We start from the raw sequence: 20647 nt of genomic DNA on the forward strand, positions 1-20647 counted from the left end.
TCCTCTGAAACATGTCCATCTAGACACGACACTAGCTACCATCTGGCAGCACACACACACACACACACAGAGACACACACACACTCTGTTTCTCTGGAGTGGATTGTGGAGTCAGCAGCTATGTGCCTGGGGCAGGAGAGGGTCACACACACACACACACACACACACACACACACACACAGACGCTCACACACATGAAAGTCTGCCCTATTAGTTCCAGATCATTTTGCGAAGCAGCCTGTAAACAGTGAGCCTGGGGATAAACAAAGATCCTACTGTACTGGAAGTAATCCTACAACACACACACACACACACACACACACACCTCGACACCCTTGCACACACACACACACACACACAAGCTAGTCAACACAAAGACGCACACGCTGGCTTGCACACACACATAAATATACACATTAATAAACACTGAGGTGGCAGACACACAGTCACACAAGCGCACACACATGCATGGACGCTTTGCTTAAACACACACACCTTTCACTCACACACACACACACACACACACACACACACACACACCATATTACCATAGTCAGCTTTTGCAAGTAATCAGCCTAACGCTGGATGGCACATATATGTTCACTACCTAATGCATTTCTAAAAATAAAAATATGCACATAATAAATAACACACACACACACACACACACACACACACACACCGTGAGGATGTGCAAGGTGTGCCAGGAGTTTATACGTCAGCGACAGAATCCCTCCCGTCTCCACGGCGATACACACCTCCTGACCCCCAATCTGCTGTTATCATGAGCACGGGCCAAATATAATGAGTCAGCCCACACACACACACACACACACACACACACACACAGCACACACACACACAGCCAAATGCACTGCTAAACATAAACGCACAGAAACAAGCGCTTACAGAGAGGCACAGAGGGAGACAAACAGACATGATGCACTGAAGCCTGCCCGCACGCACACACACACACACACATACATACACACACACACACACACACACACCTCGGGAGGCCTGTCTGAGTGGCAGGAGAAGAAGAACCCGCTGACATCAAGGCCGGCTCTCTTTATCCCCACACATTGCAGCGATGAAGTCATTTTAAGACACACACACACACACACACGCACATGCACACACACACACACACACACACACACACACACTCCAGACAAAGAGACAAATGACAGCCTTTGAAATGACATCGCTGTGAGAGTGAAAGGGAAGGTAACACTCCTTATCTGGTGATGACTATCAGCATTTGCCTCTGATCCTTTAAACAAGCCGAGAGACTGCCTGGTGTGTGTGTGTGTGTGTGTGTGTGTGTGTGTCTTCCACGCAGCCTCATCCCCATTCATTTTACGACGGGAGCGCAAGAGCAACCTCTCTACCTGTTTAGAGTATATAGGATGACTAATGGAGACGGATAGCGCGATGAATCCACTCATCTGTGATGGATTAACCTCGCCTGGCCCCTCCGCACCTGATCTAATCGGCCCTGATTCGGGAACTGTCTTTCCATCACACCGCCTGACCATGGACTCCGGGAAACACGCGGTGCCACGATGAAAGGTTGAAAAAGTCTCTTCAGGTCTGACTGCCAAATCGAGTCTTGTGGCCACATTGCATTCTGGTCTATTGAACCTACTTCTTCTTCTGACCCAGAAATGCAAGTTACATCACTAATTGCTATTTTTTTTAAAGCTGTTTTCTTCCTCCTTTAAGTTGTTTTCGCTCCCGCTAGTCGATCCATGTTTTAAAATGGAAGCCATAATCAAAGCCTGCCAGCCTCCTTTTTGCCTCACATCCATCTTTTAATAGTAGATCCATATTGTGTGGTAGATGAGTCAACGGTGTGAAAAAAAAGAGGAAGGAAATAAATAAATAAACCTAAATAGCTTGCTGTTGTAATTGCAGCTGAGGCGGTGGAGGTGCATTTCTCTGGCCATCTTAGGATGTTTATCCAAGGACTACAGACAGGCCAGTGAATCAATCTTGAGGAACAAAATGAAACATGATGAATGAGAAACTGTTTTCCTTGGCTTTCCAGATGTGGATCGGACACTTTAAGTAACACGTGGAACCGGAGTACGCGGGATTCGGGGAGTTATACGTTCAACATTTGGAAATATGAGCGATGTTTTGTGCCCCCCCCCCCCCCCGGCATGTCAGAGGAGGAAGGGACGACTGTGAAAAAGATTTGTTTTCCATGAAATGAAAAAACCAGGCATAGCTGGACTCTCTCTCTCTCTGTCTCTCTCTCTCTGTCTCTCTCTGTGTGTGTGTGTGTGTGATGTTCAGCAGAACCCCACAAGCAGCATTCTCCCACTCTCCAGTACCTGACTAATCTATCTGCCACTCCAAACACACGGCACAGGCCTGGAAAGCTTTGTGTGTGTGTGTGTGTGTGTATGACAGACAGAAAAGACAGACTGATAGCGAAAAAGAAAGAAAGTGTAAATGTCAGGGTTGGAGTGTTTCCGCTCCACATTAACCTGTGCGTGTGTGTGTGTGTGTGTGTGTGTGTGTGTGTGTGTGCGTGTGTGCGGCTGAGTGTCAGTGCATTTACACTCTGTATAATATTTACACAGACCACTGTGGACCACCAACCCTGTCTTGCTTACACAGTGCATCCTGCACACACACACACAGATAGACACACTGAGAAATGAGAGAGGGAGAGAGAGAGAGAGAGAGAGAGAGAGAGAGAGAGAAAGAGAGAGAGAGAGAGAAAGACAGTTTTTATGATTCAGTCTGAAACAAGCGCCTATAATATAATGCCAAGCATGTGAGACTGGGCGCCTCATTCATTAGCCATGCTATCTTGGTACAAACAGTCCTTCCTTTCTCACTGTTACCAAACAACAGCACATCTTACACACACCAGCCTCGCATCAGAGATGTGATCTGGACAAACAAGCAGCGGCCATAGTGGCATCTGCTCCAAACGAATAGGCTACTGCAGCCTTATTTTTATTGTTAGATATGATTTTGTCCAGCATCCCATGACTGTCTGTATTGTAGGTAGAGAGATAACAGTGAACAGTCTTTTCTTCTACATTCTCTAATTGTGTTAACTTCTTGCAAATGAAATAATGCTGAAGTTTAACAATTCATCAATTTGCTCGGGACCCCCTGGAATCCCCCTCAAGGACCCCTGGCGGTCCCCGGACCCCACGTTGAGAACCACTGTCTTACAGGATCGTCCTCAGGTCGCTGGAATATTGGTCAGGGCAAGATAACGTCCGGGAATTGAAGCTGATTCTACACTCGCACTCACTGTAAGTTGCTCCGGATAAGAGCTAAATGCCTCATAAATAAAAATGCAAAATTTGAGAACAAACTAGTTTGAGAAAAAGGTTCATTCCGGAGTCTCGGCAGACATAAATATTCCGTGACCCCGCGGTGAAACATCTAAACGCGTCTCCAGCTCTCGCATTTAAAGCTCAGCATAAGTGGGAAAAAATGTGTCCTCTTCAAATGATTTTCACGTCGTATTTTAAAATCACCCAGCATCCCGAGTGCTCCATAAGGTCACAACTCGCCTCTCGTGTCCACGGCCGGGCTCTTTGGCGCCTGCGGTGAGTCGTGCAGATTATAGCAACACTGTGATGCTTTATTAATTCCTTTGAAGGGAAATTCTCTTTTGGCTTTCCCCCCTGCTCCAGGGAGGTCAGAGGTCAGGGGTCGGGGTCGGCTACAGAGCAGCACGGACCCGGAGCTTGTCGACGTGGCGGTTTGCGCCCGAGTCCCCCTGGTTGAAGGACGGTCTTTCTAACCACCAGGCAAAACCCTAAAGGACACCCAGACCGTAGTTGTTGTTTCGGGTTAGGAGAGGGCTTCTCAGTCACGGGACCCGATGTTTCCCGGACGATTAGGGGATTCAAAGCGGTGACCTTCTCCTCATCAGCCCTCGAGTCAAAATGAAATCGACATGGGATTGTCCTGGTGTGTTGATGATGGACATCAACTTCCCTGCCTCCCTGAATCCCCAGTAGGTGTTATATTGTTTTGTGTCCTGTTGTGTGCAGTGTCTTTGTCCTGTGTAACGAGGGTCTTCTACCATTAGGTGGCTACTGTGTCCTGTCCTGTCCTGTCCTGTCCTGTGTCCTTTTTGTCCTGTTCTGTCCATTTCTGTGTCTTTTTCTGTTTAATCGAATGCATTTTTGAATAGCTATCTGTAAGCTATCTGAGCTTCAGACTGGGCTACATTTACAACCTTAGAACATTTTTTACAAAGCTGCAATTTGTTTTCCAAATGTGTAAATCCAATAAGTTTGCAATAAGATGTGGCATGACAAGACAACAGCCACCCAATGTTACACGTTACATAGACAAGACACAGAAATAGACAGGACAAAGTGACCACCTATGGTACAAGACACAAAATGATCAAACACTCTATCAATGCCCCAACCCCCCTTTCTGAAAATGACCTGCTCCAGTAAGCGATAACAAGAGTTGACACAAAATAAAAGGAATAAGGAAGGAAGAGTAACTGCAGCCATGTATTCGTGTAGCTATGTGTGCACCTGACTATCTACCGATCTGTTTCTTCTCCAACTTGAAAGGCATCATCAAGCATCAAGATTCACCTCCGAAAGGTACGCTTTCATCTCCAGGCTGCCACAGCCTTAGGCCACACACACACACACACACACACACACACACACACACACACACACGTTCTTAAAGCAAAAGAACATAGGCATGCTGTTCCAAGAGCTCTCTGGGGGTGCAGCAGAGCAGACCGCTACAGCAGTCAGCTAGCATCATCTACTACAGCTGGAACTGTTACACTACACTAGCAGACAAGGGAAGACACAGACAGAGGAAGTGTACGACTCACTGCTACATTTTATATTAAAATGTCTGGTCTTTCATCATCAGTATGCTGCAGACACCGCAGATCCACCAAAGATCAAACGATTCACAGTGAGAAATGAGCTGCTGGATACGCAGGTGTCACTATATTCTTCAAATGCAGAATATCACATTTTGCATCAAAACTCTTCAAATATCAAAGGATTTTGCTGGACACTGATGATATTCTGTATTGTACTTTTGCATTCAATATTTTTGCCTGTGTGTGAATACTGTCAGCACTACCCACCAGGTCAGATTCCCACTAAATATAAATGTACTTGGCAAAAAAAAAACCAATATGATTCAGCTCCTAATTTTGCTTCTTTTTTTTTTTTTACACCGCCCACCTAATCACATCAGGAGCAAAAAAAATATGCTGCAGTGGTTCATCTGTCATCTTCATCTTCGAAGTTCTTTTCATAGTGCCTACATTTGGATGCACATTATGTTCTCATTTGTCTATGCTCCAGTGTCTTAAAACAGCCCACAGGCGAAAATTACCGGAGCAGGATGTTCAGCAGAGGGGGAATAATGGACTTTAAAACAGCCGGATACAGCTTTCAAATGTATTTCGCTCGCACCATTTGGTATCCCCAAATTAAATGAGGGCGAACGCTTCCCTAGCACAAAATGGCTGCCGTGAAACAACAGTTTTCGGTGTGACCCTTCAGAATCTAAATCTTACATACTCGCGTTTCCGAGCGCGATCCCATCACCGGAACAATAACAAACTCCCACGGAAAACAAAGTCACAGGTGCGTCAGAACCTGGATTAGATGACTAAGAGGGAGCGTTTAGCCAAAAATGGTGAACAAAGCTCAAGCCGACGTACAGTTGGAGAGAGATTCAAACACACACACAAGCCAAATCTCCAGCAGGTGGGGGAATGGAAACTCCATAAAAAGCGTTTTAAACGTTAACGTCTATTTTCCCAATCGCTCCGGCTGGACAATTTGCACCCAAAGAGGAGCTGAAGACAACTGCAGTGCATTTCCTTGTACACACACTCCGAAAAAAACATCATTCTTTCAGCAATAAAAGATTATTAGGTTTATCAGGTCTCAGGGTGCTGTTAAAGGATAGTGATTCCAGGGCGAGTGTGTAGGTTTATCAGGTCTCAGGCAGTGCCGCTGTGTTACACGCATCGGCAGTTAGAGGATATTGGTCCAAGGTTGTGTGACAAGGGGAAATATTTAGGCATGGCCCCGGTGTCTGACTGGACCGCAGTAACAGTAGTTACAGATACGCATGGGACAAAGAGTGTGAAGGCTTACCGGGTGTCAGAAAAGGCATTTCCAGCATCATAAAAGGATAGAGTTTACAGACCATTTAATCGAAGGACATATTCAAGCCCGGTATTCACACATACCGGATTTGTTTCTCAGTTTCTCCCACATGAGCAATCACCATTCATATAATCAAAAGACATATTTGGGCTTACCGGGTATCAGAAAGGCCTCGATTCCCAGCAGTGTGACTGTATTTACGGACCATTCATCTGAGGGACTTAAGCTCGTCGGTACTCGCACATACCGGACCAGGTTCTCAGCCACATTAAAAAAAGGATGTGAGTCACCAGCCTTATCAAGGGACATATGTGGGCTTACCGGGTGTCAGACAGGGTTAGCTTTCCCAGCAGCGTGAAAGGAAATGGGCCACACACCTTTCAATCAAGGGGTTATAAGCTTCCTAATTCTCACACACACACACACACACAGGACTGGGGACGTATTTGGGCTTACCGGGTGTCGGAAAGGGCCAGATCCTCAACAGTATAAAAGGTATACGGATTACAAACCGTTTAATTTAAGCTTGCCGATACTCACACACAGGACCGGGGGACATATTTGGGCTTACCGGGTGTCAGAAAGGGTTAGACTCTTAGCTTTATGAAAGGATATGGGTCACACACCTTTCAACCGAGAGACATATTTAAGCTTCCTGATACTCACACACACACACAGGAGTGGATGCATATTTGGGCTTACTGGGTGTCAGAAAGGGCTAGCTCCTCAACAGCATTAAAGGATATGGATTGAAACTATTATGTTTAAGCTTACCGGGTCTCAGACGGGGTTAGATTCCCAGCAATATGTAAGGATATTGACTTGCAAAGCAAATCGAAGGACATATTTAAGCTTGCCGATACTCTCACACACACAGGACCGGGGACATATTTGGGCTTACCGGGTGTCAGAAAGGGTTAGATTCCCAGCAGTACGGAAAGAATATGGGTCACACACCACATATTCAGCGTCTTGTAGGCACACACGCAGGATCGGGTGCATATTTTGGGGCTTACCGGGTGTCAGGCAGGCCCAGTGTAAAGGATATGGGTTACAGACCATGCGGAGGCACCAGCTGCGCGGCCTCGTGGTCTGCTTGACACAGAAGAAGACCACGGGGGCCAGCGCCGGGTACGGCTGCTGCTCCTCTTCGTCGGAGGCGCAGTCCGGGTCGCGGATGGGGGCAATGATGCGCACCCCCCTCAGCGCCGGCCCCACCTCCACCTCCAGCTCCGGCTCCCCCCGGTCCCCCTCGCGCTCCTCCGCCCCGGGACTCCAGGAACCTCTCCGTCCTCCTCCTCCTCCTCCTCCTCTCTCACCGGTGCCGTCGCCGCCCCCGCTGCTATTCCTCTCCTCCTCCTCCTCCTCCTCCTCCTCCTCCTCCCCGTCCTCATGTCCCCCGCCCCCCGTGTCGGCGGCGCGCCCCGGGGCGTCGTCCCGGTAGAGCGTCGGTATGGCGAGCCTCACCTCCTCCTGCGCCTCCTCCCGCTCCTCCTCCTCCTCGGCGTAGTGAAAGCGCGCTCTCCCCTCGCCATCAGTCATGATAGAGCATCAGGCAGAGCCACTCTGGGAGGGAGGGGGAGGGGGGGGGAGGCAGGGAGGTCAGAGGGAGAGGGGTTAGGCAGAGGCGGGGGGGGAGGGAGGGGTGGAAGTGGAGAGAGAGAGAGAGAAAGAGGAAAAGGAGAGAGAGAGATGGGAAGAGAGCGTGCGACACAGAGTGACAGACAGAGAGAGAGGGTGACAAGCATGGAAAGATGGAGACAGGCAAAGAGTCAGAGACAGAGACACAAAGAGAGACAGAAAGAGAGAGAGAGAGATGAAAGGAGAGAGAGACATCAACTTAGCAAAGAGCAATTGGAGACAAATCACCCAATAAGCCAAACAAACACTCAGGCCTTTCCCCCCCCTCCAATCCCTCAGCAGCAAAACTACTTGCTTCCAATCAATCCAGACACAGATTTTCAATATTCGTTTACTAACCTGGCAGCACATTGAGACCTTCCATGAGCATCTATTTAACAATGCTGCTTTTAAACTCAAACACCCCCCCCCCCACCCCTCTCTCTCTCTCTCTTTCTCTCTATAATAATTTGTAGAAGGGTATTGTGCAAAGATCACAGCAAAACTACAAGTCTCTGCAGGGATTATTATAGGAATATAACAGTTTTAGGAGGTAAATAATGAGTTCGATACACTGTATCTATTGGAAGATTATAGGAATGTTACAGTGATGCCATAGGAGATTAAGAAAATAGCACAAGTATGATAAAGTCACTATAAACCACAGATCTTGCCCCTATAGTAATGTTATGGGGATATTATGGAAATATTCCAGGGATTTTTTTTTCATTAGTCTCTCTCTCTCTCTTTCTCTCTCTCGCTCTCTTCCTGTTGCTATGTGATTGAACAGATGGACTCCTCTCTCTCTCTCTCTCTCTCTCTCTCTCTCCCTCTCTCTCTCTCTCTCTCTCTCTGGTCTACTGGAGCTTTTAGCCCACACCACGCTATGGTGGGCAGGGAATGCGCAAAAGACCAAAAAAAAAAAAGAAAAAAACCCAAACAATAAATGCCACACTAATCCCAACGATTCCAAAAAAAGGAGAATAACGTCGGGAATAAAAAAAACACCGGACAATCTATCCCCGAACAGACTTTTCTTTAACGGTCTTTTGATGCTCTTTGTTGTCCTTTTGTTTGCCGTTATATATGAGAAAAGCGCATCTGACGCTTGAGGCAGTTGGAGCCTCTCCGGTAGGGATTGCATGGCAAAGAGATAAAAAATGTATTTGTTTGCCGATCTCTCATCAGAATAGCTATAGAAAAGTACTTGCAGATGCATTTCAAGCGTTGATAATGCGAATATGAATCGCCTAAGGGAATGGAGCGCCCATCACCTGTGGTTTGGGTATTTCGGCATTAAAAAAAAAGTAGGCTCCCCGACTCAACAGATAATGAAACGTTAGACTATGTTACCCGCAAGCAAAGCAACTTAATTTTCCGACAATACCTTATAGAGACGGAATCAGAAGTTCCCATAAGCATGATCCGTGACTTTCCGTGTATCTTGCGCACCCAGCCGTTCACTGCAACCCGGGGCTTTTCCTTTCTTTCCTCTCTTCAGCCAAAAAAAACCTCCTTTACTTCTCCTGCTTTTTTTTTTTTTTTTTTGTCCCCCCAGATCAAAAAAAAAGGTAATCCGTTACAAACTGGAAGAAGACAAAAAAAGGGAATAATCACTGGAAGTTGGTCCGGGCTTGCGCGTTAGTTCAAACGGGAACATCCATCCGCATCCACGCGTCCATCCAGCACGTCCATCCTTGCCGAGGCGTTGGTTGCGCAGCGTGGAGAGGAGACGCGCGCAGGAAGAAGGGTCGGCGGCCGTGTGGGTTGCTGTGTGTGTGTGTGTGTGTGTGTGTGTGTATGTGTTGAAGCTCCGTGGACGATCTGACACGGGGTAAAAAAAAAAAAAAAAAAAAAAAAAAACTTGGCCCAGGACCGGGAGCCCCTGACACGTGACGCCCGGTTATGGAGACGTAGCGTATACGGGAGAAGACACGCACACATGCGCGCAAAAGAAGGAGAAAAAAAAATGCACACAGATATGGAGGCGCACACGCACAAGGGGGTTTCTTGCATCACTACCAGTCAGTAGCAGATCATGGAAATGGAATTAAAAATATATTAGCTTACAGTCCGTGAGTGTAGGCGACAGAAATAGAGGGATGGGCTATAAACCAATATATAGTATTCCTATAAAATTATATTACTATGGGAACTTCGATGCAAAATAGTGAGTTTATAGTGACCTTATTTAGCTCCTGTTTACCTCCTGTAGCATCACTATAATATTCCTAAAATATTCCTATAGGAACTTATAGCGCTTCTCCATGGTGCTCAATAGTGAGTTTATAGTGGCCTTATCGTAGGCTACTTTATGGCATTTTTATCCCCTATGGTATCACTATAATATTCCCATTATATTCATATAGAGACATATAGTTTGGTATCACCTATAGTGACTTTAGGCTATAATAACATTAATTCTTTATAGTATTTTATGGCTTGTTTTCATCTCCTTTGGTTTAAGCCTACTATAGGATTTTAGATCCTAACTTTTTTGACTTTAACAGCGACTGAATGATATTTTCTTTACTGTTCTACTGTGATATTTGTCATGGTATCCTTCTAAAATGTATGATAGGATTATTATACTTTTTTTTTTGTAATAATGGTGATTTTTGCACTGTATTTGAAAATGTGACATTATAGGTCCATGTGGAGATCATGAAATTAAAAATCAGTGTAATTAATAGGAAACTGATAGAGCGTTTTGTTCAAATTTGTTTGTTTATGCATTCATTCATAGTCAACATTATCGTGTATCAGTTTGTTTGGTGTATTCGTCACGGTTCGATCCCCCCTATTTAATCAGGCAACAGTGTGTGCTGCTGCACGGCGTCAACATCTTTATAGGCGATTTGATGAGACGATCAATTTAGATTCCCATGCTCGCCTGGAAGATCAATCACAAATAAATACACTATATTTAATGAAGACTATTTTAGTATGATGAAGTGGGATGGAGAGACAGAGAAAGGGACATCGAGAGAGAAAGAGACAAAGAGAGAGAGAGAGAGAGAGAGAGAGACCTGGTGGGAGGTTTGCACTGAAGGAGAGTTTACTGCTGTGGGTTTGGCAGACTGACCGGCCCCCGGTGCTGCCAAGGCCCACGCTGGTAAACCCTGCTGACATCAACGCGATAAGGAGGAGCTGCCAGAAACCTGACGGTAATTGACACCGGGGACGGGGAGAACTGAAGGGATTCAAAAGCTCCCCTCCAGAATCAACCCCATCAGGGTTCATTTACATTTGGCAGCTGATTGGTTGTGAATCTGACCGGTGCACCTGCGAGATGAGAAGTACTTTTCCACTTATGGTTTTATGTCATGCATACACACACACCAAGTTTTTGGGAGATTTACCTGTTAAGTGATGAGAATATAGACACCAATATCATCCATGTGTGCCTGGTAGATCGTTTGCTAACTCTTTAGCATACACTATGTTGAGTGATAGTAGGCGACTAGCATTATCTCAAAAGTGAGAAAATGGGAACTTGTAGTAACTCTAAAGCTAAATATGAAGTAATCTTAAATGATATGCAGCTATGTATGGTAGTTTTATAAGATGAAATATGATAGAGAAATGATGTATTGTGTTGAACTATCAGGGACTACTTTCCCTGTTTCCATAGAAAGTGAAAGTGGTGGGTGATGGGAGACTGTGCACAGCTAAAAATCACTGTGTAGCGGATGAATACGTTGTTTCTCATCTGAAATAGTGCCAAACATAAACCTGGCTACATCAGCTATATTGAGATAACGATATGTCATTTTTAAAATGTATTAATCTAGAGGACATATAATAAAAAACGCAAATAACTTTTATTACTAAAAGGTCAGTCTTCTTACTTTGGATAATGCAATCACTACCATCACTCAACATAGTGTATGCTAAAGAGTTAGCATGGAGCACCGGGGTCACATGAATGATTTTGGTGTCTATGTTCTCATCACTTAACAGGTAAGTTGACTAACAGGCCAATCTCCCAAAAACCTGATGTATTCCTTTAATCTTTATACTTATAAATGTGGAGGGATATAGGCCTAGAGCAGTGACTCTCAACCTTTTTCATATCAAGGACCCCAAATTCAGTCCACATTAGGGCCACAGACCCCATTTGATGAGATTTTGTCTCTCAAACCCAAATCTGAGAATAAAACAGTCATTCTTCTACATCCTCTAATTGTGTTAACTTCTTGTAAATGAAATAATGCTGAAGATGAACATTTCATCAATTTGCTTGGGACCCCCAGGATCCCCCTCAAGGACCCCTGGTGGTCCCCGGACCCCACGTTGAGAACCACCGGCCTAGAGTGTACTGTTTACTGTATGTTTTCCAATAAGTGTGACGTCTGTACTGTGTGTCAGTATGTATTTACTTCTCCGGATCAGTTGTTAATGCGTCCCTGCACCTATTTCACCGAGACAAATTCCTGTGCATTTATTGAACTGGGGGAATAGAGTGAATCTGATTCTGATTACTGCACAAATCGAATGTAACATTGAGTTTTAAACACAAACCCGCTGACTGTAACTTCAAAACACCAGCACCCCGGGGTCCTTAAACCCGCGGGTCACGACCCCACGTGGGTCAAAGCCCTACATCTGAGCGAGTCCCCACATAACAACAGCGGCAATATTCTCTGAAAATGTCCTCAGGATGACAGTGTCTCACTATGGGTCCTGGGTAGAAAACGTTTAAACTAGGCCACCAACGTTTTTGGCAAACGTGCTCTTTGATGAACTTAATATTATGTGACAAGAAGATTGGTAGCAGTTCCACCGCCACGAATTCAGTTGTTTTTTTTTGATTGAGCAACGTTGCCTCTGAGCCATCTATCCGATCGGGGCCGAAGCGTCTGCTGCCAGCCTCCTCCTCGCACGAGTCGAAGTCGATCAAAATAACCGTTTGCCAAAAAGGGTCGACGTCTTCCTCCGAGAACCTTGGCAGCGGAGCCTCGCCTCTCCGAGCCCATTAGGGACGGGAGTCATCTGAAGCGGTGAGGATGAAGGGAGAATGGGCGTACATGCCGGGTCCCGTTCGAAATGAATCGAAAACGTACGTCCGGGATGCAGTCTCGATTTGCTCCGGACAGAGGCTGCTTTGCATTTGCTGCTCGTCTGACCGGAGTAAACCCAGGATATTAAGAAGATCATCATCCTTCCACACGTGCTAAATTTATTGGTGGTTCCTAAGGGGGGGGGGGGGGGGGGGGTCCCGAAGTTGCGGATATATTTAGTTCATGTGTCAGTGATTAATGCAGACGTTGGAGGGTTCCCTTCAGCTCCGGGCCTCTGAATCACCCCCTTTCCCGTTATCTGTCTGCTGAACGGGAGACTACATTATCTCAAGTCACATCCATCATGAAGACTTGCTAAAATGACTATAGGGGGAAAACGCTGTGTGTGTCTGTGTGTGTGTGTGTGTGTGTCCATTCATTCTCAGCTGTGAGCATAAGCCCACACCACCACCACCGCCCTCTGACACCTGTCTCTCTCTCTTATCTCTCTCTCTCTCTCTTCCACCTGTCTCTTTCCCCCTTTCCCCCCCTTCAGCTAAAATGCTGGAGCTCGTATCCTCATTACTGTGGGCTTGGCCCCAAAATGGCTCCCATGCGGCTCTGAAGTTGGCTCCAGTTTCAACTCGCCCCTTAGCTGTGTGTACAAAGCCTAAAAGCCTGGTTTGAATTTGCTCGAGGCGTTTTTTTTTGTTTTTTTTTTACTAAATGATATTTTCTCTCTTCCAACTCTCTCTCTCTCTCTCAGAAAAGCAAACTATCTAATTTTGTCAGTTCATTTCTCTTTATAACAGCAAGACGAGGAAGGAAAAATAAGAAATATAGATGTTTTTTTTCACAAATCACCCAAGGGAGTAAACAACAAACTGTGTGATATCTTTCGGGGGAAGAAAACATCTCCCCAGCACAGCCTGCGCTTCATTTATACAACACCAACTGCCACCAATCCAAATCAATAGGAATGTATGTGCATCCCACAGATAATCAATACCCCTCCTTTAGCCTGTGCTCTCCGCCTTCCCTCAGCGGTCCCACCCTCTTCCCCACCCCCCCCCCATCATCTCCCCCCCTCTTCCCACTCCGGCTCCCACGCGTTCATCATCCACCCTTTCCCTCCTTCTTTCCTCATCTCCTTCTCCGACGTCCGACGGCATTTTTGACAGGGAGTTAGAGGGAGGGAGAGACGTTGCCGTCGCCGAAACAAAAGAGAGGGGGTTTTTATTCCGAGCGAGACGTCCACCCTTTAAAAATGTGACACCCAAGCGTGCGAAATGATTGACAGAACAAAAAAAAAAAGAGAGAAACTTAAGTGGGATTTTTACAGGATAGCAGGTACATTAAATCCCTGGTTGACAAAATGATACTGAATGATGAGTTCATTTCATCACTGATTTGACTGAGCACCAAAGATGTCACCAAGATAATAATGAAAAAAAAAAAAACAACCTCTTTAAGATTTGACTCTTCTCTCCCTTTCCTTCTGCTCCACCTCGCCTCCTCCTCTCTCCCATCACCCCCAATCTATGCATCTATCTTTTCCTGATCCATTTCTACTCTGCCGCCATCTCCCCGTCCTCCTACTCATTCCTCTCTCTCTCCCTCTCTCTCTCTCTCTCTCTCTCTCTCTCCCTCTGTCTCCGGGGACTGGAGTCTTCTCATTAGGCCTGCTGACGTACCAGAGGAGGGGGAGACCCTGCATGTCTTCTTTCAGAGGGTTTCCCCCGGCAGCAGCAGCAGCACTACCTGCACTTCTACTTTACATGTGAGTGTGTTGCACGAAGCCATTGAAATATGCATAATGCTCGATGTATTATTGAAATCTAGCCGAGGAAAAGCACACAGAGAAAGATAGAGAGAGAGGACAGAGGGAGAAGCATAGAGACAGGCAGAAAGAGACAAGCAGAGAGAGAGAAAAAAGGATTAAAGAAGAGTTTGCCGGTGTTTGTTCATCCCTCTCCCTCTCTCTCTCTCTCTCTCTCTCTCTCTCTCTCTCTCTCTCTCTCCAGCTCCATGCCAAAGTAATCATTTTAATTAGGATATGGGAGAGGAAAAAAATATGCATGCATTGATAAACACAACAACATCAGAACTGTGTAGGAACAGAGGAAGCAGTTACGTAATCACAAACAACACACACACACATGCAGATCGCTACACACACACGCACATACACACACACACACACACACACACACAGCAGACAGCTTTAGAAAGCAATCCGTCATGCTACAGTGTGCACTCAGCCATGCAGCTCAATCATCCATGTTGACATGTGAATGATATGTTTATGTATGTATTTAGGCCTATGTAAGTGTGTGTAAATGTGTGTTTGTGTGTGTGTGCAAATGTGTGTGTGAGGCATGAAAAAGCATTACTCCTACCTTCATTTGCATACATCTGCATTCACTTGCTTGTCTCTGTGCGTGTGTGTGTGTGTGTGTGTGTGTGTGTGTGTGTGTGTGTCACCACTAGGTCAGTCCCTATTTCTGTGGAAGATTGTGGAGACTTTGTTCTCACTGCTGACAGTCACAGTCTAATCCAGTCCAGCACTCCTACAGCTATAGATAAAGAGGGGCCATCCGATTACTGTATAGCTGACTTGCTAGCAGTACTATTTCTTTATGGCTTATGTACCATAATAACGCTTTAAATTCTTACCATTTTCCAGTCGGTTGACAGCAGACACAGCCAAATACAGAGGGGCTTTTAAGTGACGTTACACATGATGAATTTCTGTGCTGTTTTTGACTAGGAACGGATTAGATAGGTCAGCTTGTTAGCTAACCATTGTATCTGGTCAGCTAACTATCACTTTCTTGCTGACATATCTGATTTGCGTACAAGCTTATGTAGGCCTATTTAGTAGAAGCTAACATTAGTGGCTAGTAGCATGTTAACATTAACATTGGTTACTCTGCCAAATTAGCCTGCTGGCTAGTTAGCTAACAAAGCGAAAAAGCAACTGTTTGGTTAATTATAATGAATGCTAAGACCCCATGAATGAAGAAAAAAAAACAGTTTTTTTTTCTTCATTGGTGTTGCTGGACTTAGTGGACACCTATTCACCAATACAGGCCAAAAAAATGACAAAACACTCTTTTCGGTAAGCAGCACATTTCTATTGATGACTCATCCTGCACTCGGGGTCGAATACAGCCTTTGAGCTCAGCTCAGCTAGCATATGGACGAAGGTGTGTTTTTTGGCTATGCTTCACCTAAAACTTGGAGGCAAAGAATATTCCTCCACAACCGAGTGTAGACTGCTGTCCATATTTGGTCTGAGCAGGTTTGACATTGACGTGCCCACTTCCTCAATATTCAAATAAGTTCCTCCTACTGACACTTCCCGCTATAACTTTCTGTTTCATTCAGAAATACATCAATACACATGCCACTTCATGGGCTCTTTGAGAACATAGTGCTTTGTAATAGAGACTGGGTCCAAAGGGACAAAGACTAAAGACAAGACATAATTCCCTCTGTCAGAGTAACCTAAAGTTGGAAACAATCTACCTTATCAGACTATTCACTTTTACTTAGAACATTACTGAACGGATCTTCGTCACCACCGTGACTATCTTTTCCAGGTAATTATCTTTTTCTTGCCTGGTTGTTATATATTTAGTCATAATTTGCACACAACCAATTATCCTGTGGATCTCCATAATGGACTTCCAGATGTCCAAAGCTTCTATAGGTTGACATGTAACATGATAGAAAAAAAAAATGATTTAACTAACAAGTGATCTAAAAATATGTGGTTTGGATGAGAATCTACAGTACAGGAATGGGAGAAATGTGTACCCTGGTAGTGTGTTTTTCTCTCTTCTCTTTTCCACTTATCCCCATCCTTCTGTAATGAATATGAATTAATATGAAAAGCACTTCTTATTAAAAACATGAAAAATCTGCTGCAAACTTTGTTAATTCAGCAGGATTTGGACAATGTTGGTGCCAAAGGTAAAATAATACAAGAGCAATTAGATACACAATACACACATACATAATGTGTGTAGAATCATCATTTTTCCAACATCACCTTGCATTGCCATGAATGCATATATATTTTTAACCCATGGGTGGGAACTGAACCTTAACCCTACAAGCGTAAGTGCCATATGTTCTTGCCATGGAGCTATTCTGCTATTCTCTCTTATATTATCATGACAGACTGACAAAACTTTTCTCCATCAATAAATAACCAGGTGTTCTCTGGAATCACGAGTCTCATGCATATGTACCAGGGTATTATAATGGTAAATAATCACCAAACCAACACTCCAACCTGTGTAGGAATCTCCTTATGTACGCTGGGATCTGAGTCCTGGCTGCTGTACTTTCTGTAGTGTGATCCCGTTGTGTCCGCGGCCCTCTCTACTTTCATCTATCTCGGAATAAAAAGGAACAGACACACACAGGGGCTGACCGCCTGCTGTCCTCTGGATAAAATAAATACAACTCGTTTTCAACACAAAGACCCGCAGGTTGGAGGGTGTCCTCACCCACATACACCCCTACTGACAGACTTCAAACCAGTTCAGAGAGGGTGAGACTGAGAAGGGGAGAGAGTGATATGTGGATAGAGAGGAATAAAGGTACGGAGACAGAGAGAGAGAGAGATGGATAGAGGGGTAAAAAGCCAGGATTATCATCTGGTGTCGTATGTCACATAACAGACACTGGGAGAAATGAGCTTCATGCATGACAATACATAAACACACAGACACGGACAATCACGCACAAAGCAACAATCCCTCTAAAACCCGCACATAAAACACACATTAGCGAAACATTGACTTATGTAAGGATATATTCCCACCACAGATTTTTTTTTGGATGATTGTTCATATCTCTTCGAGGATGTAACCCCATCCAGATACCAATATGAACTGTTACGTATGTGACTTCGAGTTTTGACTGAATTGAGGCATCTCCCCAAATACCAAATCAAATTGGCTATTTGGCTTTCTTTCCATCGTTTGGTCTCATCATCCATGCCAACGCTGGCTCAGCCAAGCTGCTGTGGGCGCCAAAATTATGACAATTATCTCAGGTGAATGACATAAGATTGAGTTATTGTCATTTGAGGGTCTATTTTTGAGAAACTGTGACTCCATGCAGCTTTTTTCGCTGTTCACACCGATTAGAAAACATCAGATCGGAGTCACACGTGAGGGAAAAAGAATCACAATCGGGACACTTTTGGCTGCAGTGTGAACGTAGCCATAGGAAGAGAGAGAGAGTGCATGTGGATATGACATTCAAGAATATCCATTTATTCAATTTCCATCAGTCACAGCTTCAATTATGCAATTACAGCTCGCCACCACCGGGATCAAAGTTCTCCACGCAGGCGTGAATAGCAATAGGATTGTCAAATTGGGGAATAATGCCACTATCACACTACACTCCTAAAAAGGATCTGTCATTTTCACCACATCTAGTAAGGGGACACCAAGATTTCAAGGGTTTCATACCAAAATATATGAAGCGTTTCACTCCAAAATATATGAAAGGTTTCATTACAAAACTCTTTCTCTCACTCTCACTCTTTTGCAGAAAACTCTTCCAAACACAACTCTTCCAAACACATATCGGCCCAACGCACATTGCCAGCAAACATGTGAGGGAAGAAAAAAATCAGAACTGGGACATTTTCATTTGCAGTGTGAATGAAGCCTAAAAGTACCTCTATATAGGCTATTTTGCTCCCTCTACATGGAACCCACAGTTTGTTGAGTGAGTTTAAAGGGATAGCAGAGGAACTTAATACTCAACAAGGAGCTGTCTTTGCTTAGTATAGTTGAAGAGTTAAATAGGTTTTGACCCTGTGAGCCCACAGGATTGATATTGGTGTTGAAGACTTTCGACTTTGGAGATCTTACTTTGTTCTCTCTTTTTTTTTTAATATGATTTTGATTGCAATTACATTTCTTACATTGTTCAACCCTGCTCCATCTTTTATGTGACTTTGAACATGCAGCAATGTGTTTGTCTCGATGCTTTCTTGGCCTACCTTGAAAAAGAGATTCTTAATCTCAATGGGACTAACTTGGTTAAATGATGGTTAAATAAAAATAACTAAATGTTTGTTGTTGTTGTTTTTTTTTTTACATATTATCATTGTATAGTTGAGTATATTGTAAATGTGTGCCTGTGCCGTTCTATCACTCAGTTCACTGTTTATCATTCTGTCTGCCAGCCTCTATGTACAGTATGTCTATCACCAGTGATATAATGGTAAATAAAAATGTGGCTATATTGTGGGTATATATGACTTCCTCTCGGTGATGATTATAAAGCAAACATCCACCAGTGTAAACAAAATCCAATTATATTTTCAGCAATACATTCATTTATACTTTTTTTTTCTTTTAAAGACCCTCTCCTCATATATTAGTTTGACACTACTTATGATGATGTATACTATGGATTTATGTCATAATGATTTATATCAGCTTTAAAAGGTGGGTAAACATTATTCCAGAAATAAAAAGGTGGTTCACTTGGGTTTAGGTGGGTTTATTCTGCATTCTGTCTATCACTCTATCACTCTGTCTTCCTGTCTATCACCGCATGCTTCTGCCTGACTTTCCAGTCCATTGACTCTGAGTCTGAAACCGTTGTCAGCATAGTCTGCACTGTCTGTCACTCTTTATGAGCTCCTGCAGAGAGAGAGAGAGAGAGAGAGACAGTAAGAAATTAAGAGGGAAAAGAAAAACAGAGATGGAGAGAGAAACAGAGGGAGACAGAAACGACAGAGAGAGAAAGAAAAAGACCAGACAGACAGGTGGAAGCATGCGCCCGGCGCTGAGTCACACCGCTCTCTGAAGTCTCAATACACTCCTAGAAACTTCTGCCCAGTCCTCGCATACTCAGCTGTGTATGCATGCGTGTGTGCGTGTGTGTGTGTGTGTGTGTGTGTGTGTGTGCATGCGCATGCGTGGGTGCAGCTGTGCATTCCAATCAGTGCGGTGATTTAACCCTCTCGCCCCCACAGTGCCCCGCCGCCCCCCGTCCTCGCATTATTCACTAATACCTCTGCTTTCCTACCATCTGGACCAGTCACTGCTACCAGTATGTGTGTGTGTGTGTGTGTGTGTGTGTGTGTATGTGTGTGTGTGCATGTCCAGCCCCGCCGCGCAGATTCCCAGAAAGAATGGAAGACTTAGTTAAAGCCGGGAAAGCGCGTTGCTGCCTTGGAGCTTCAGTGTCAGCCTCCTGCTGGAGTAACATAAGCCAGACTTAGAGTGAACACAACAGGCTTCCCATTCAAATCAACACACTCCAATGCTCCATTGACTTGTAGGCTTGACGGCCGCCATACTGCGTTTGATAATGCTGTCATAAAAATGCATGCGCTGATATGGAAAGTTGCGTTACTATGGAGAATGCATTATGAGATAAGACATAATGTAACCGATCCATGAGGGGAAACTGGGTCATTGAATAGTAGAGAATAGTAGACAGCAATACAATAAATTAAGAGTAAAGATAGTTGCTATTGACCTGAGAGAATTGTTGCTATGATTTACAGATGTTTGCAGTTTATAGTATTATAAATTTACCATTCAGGGCATAAGAAAATACACAGAATTTGCATATGTGCACTCTTAGATATTCACATGATCTTAACAGATGGAAGTAACAGAAATGTGCAAATGTGCATCATTAGCTTTGCTTATTATCAGGTTTACAGATGGAAATAACATACAGCGTGTACAGAAATATACTTAAATATGTCCAGAAATATATTTAGGCTCATGTATAGAGATATGTACAGAAATGTGTATTTGTCCAAAAAAAAAAATGTATATATGAAAACAAAATCCACTGGACTGGTTGAAGACA

At 44.4% G+C, this 20647-nt stretch overlaps 1 protein-coding gene across 1 annotated transcript in view; it reads right to left on the reverse strand.

Moving 5' to 3' along the window:
• The window catches only part of LOC139655413 (voltage-dependent T-type calcium channel subunit alpha-1H-like), a gene marked incomplete at its 3' end in the record, with an annotated part of 101530 nt that extends 92265 nt beyond the window's left edge, over positions 1 to 9265 (reverse strand). Inside the window, exons 1-2 of the mRNA XM_071532808.1 lie at positions 9163 to 9265; positions 7204 to 7721 (exon numbers count right to left, since the gene is read on the reverse strand). Coding sequence (XP_071388909.1) covers positions 7204 to 7697 — 494 coding nt within the window. The remainder of the gene's footprint in view (positions 1 to 7203; positions 7722 to 9162) is intronic.
• Between the last annotated feature and the right edge of the window lie 11382 nt (positions 9266 to 20647).

The sequence above is a fragment of the Centroberyx affinis genome, unplaced genomic scaffold (genome assembly GCF_046629955.1).
Source record: "Centroberyx affinis isolate AG114_WGS23_722 - 3 ecotype Tasmania unplaced genomic scaffold, CSIRO-AGI_Caff_v1 ptg002252l_1, whole genome shotgun sequence".
NCBI lineage: Eukaryota > Metazoa > Chordata > Actinopteri > Beryciformes > Berycidae > Centroberyx > Centroberyx affinis.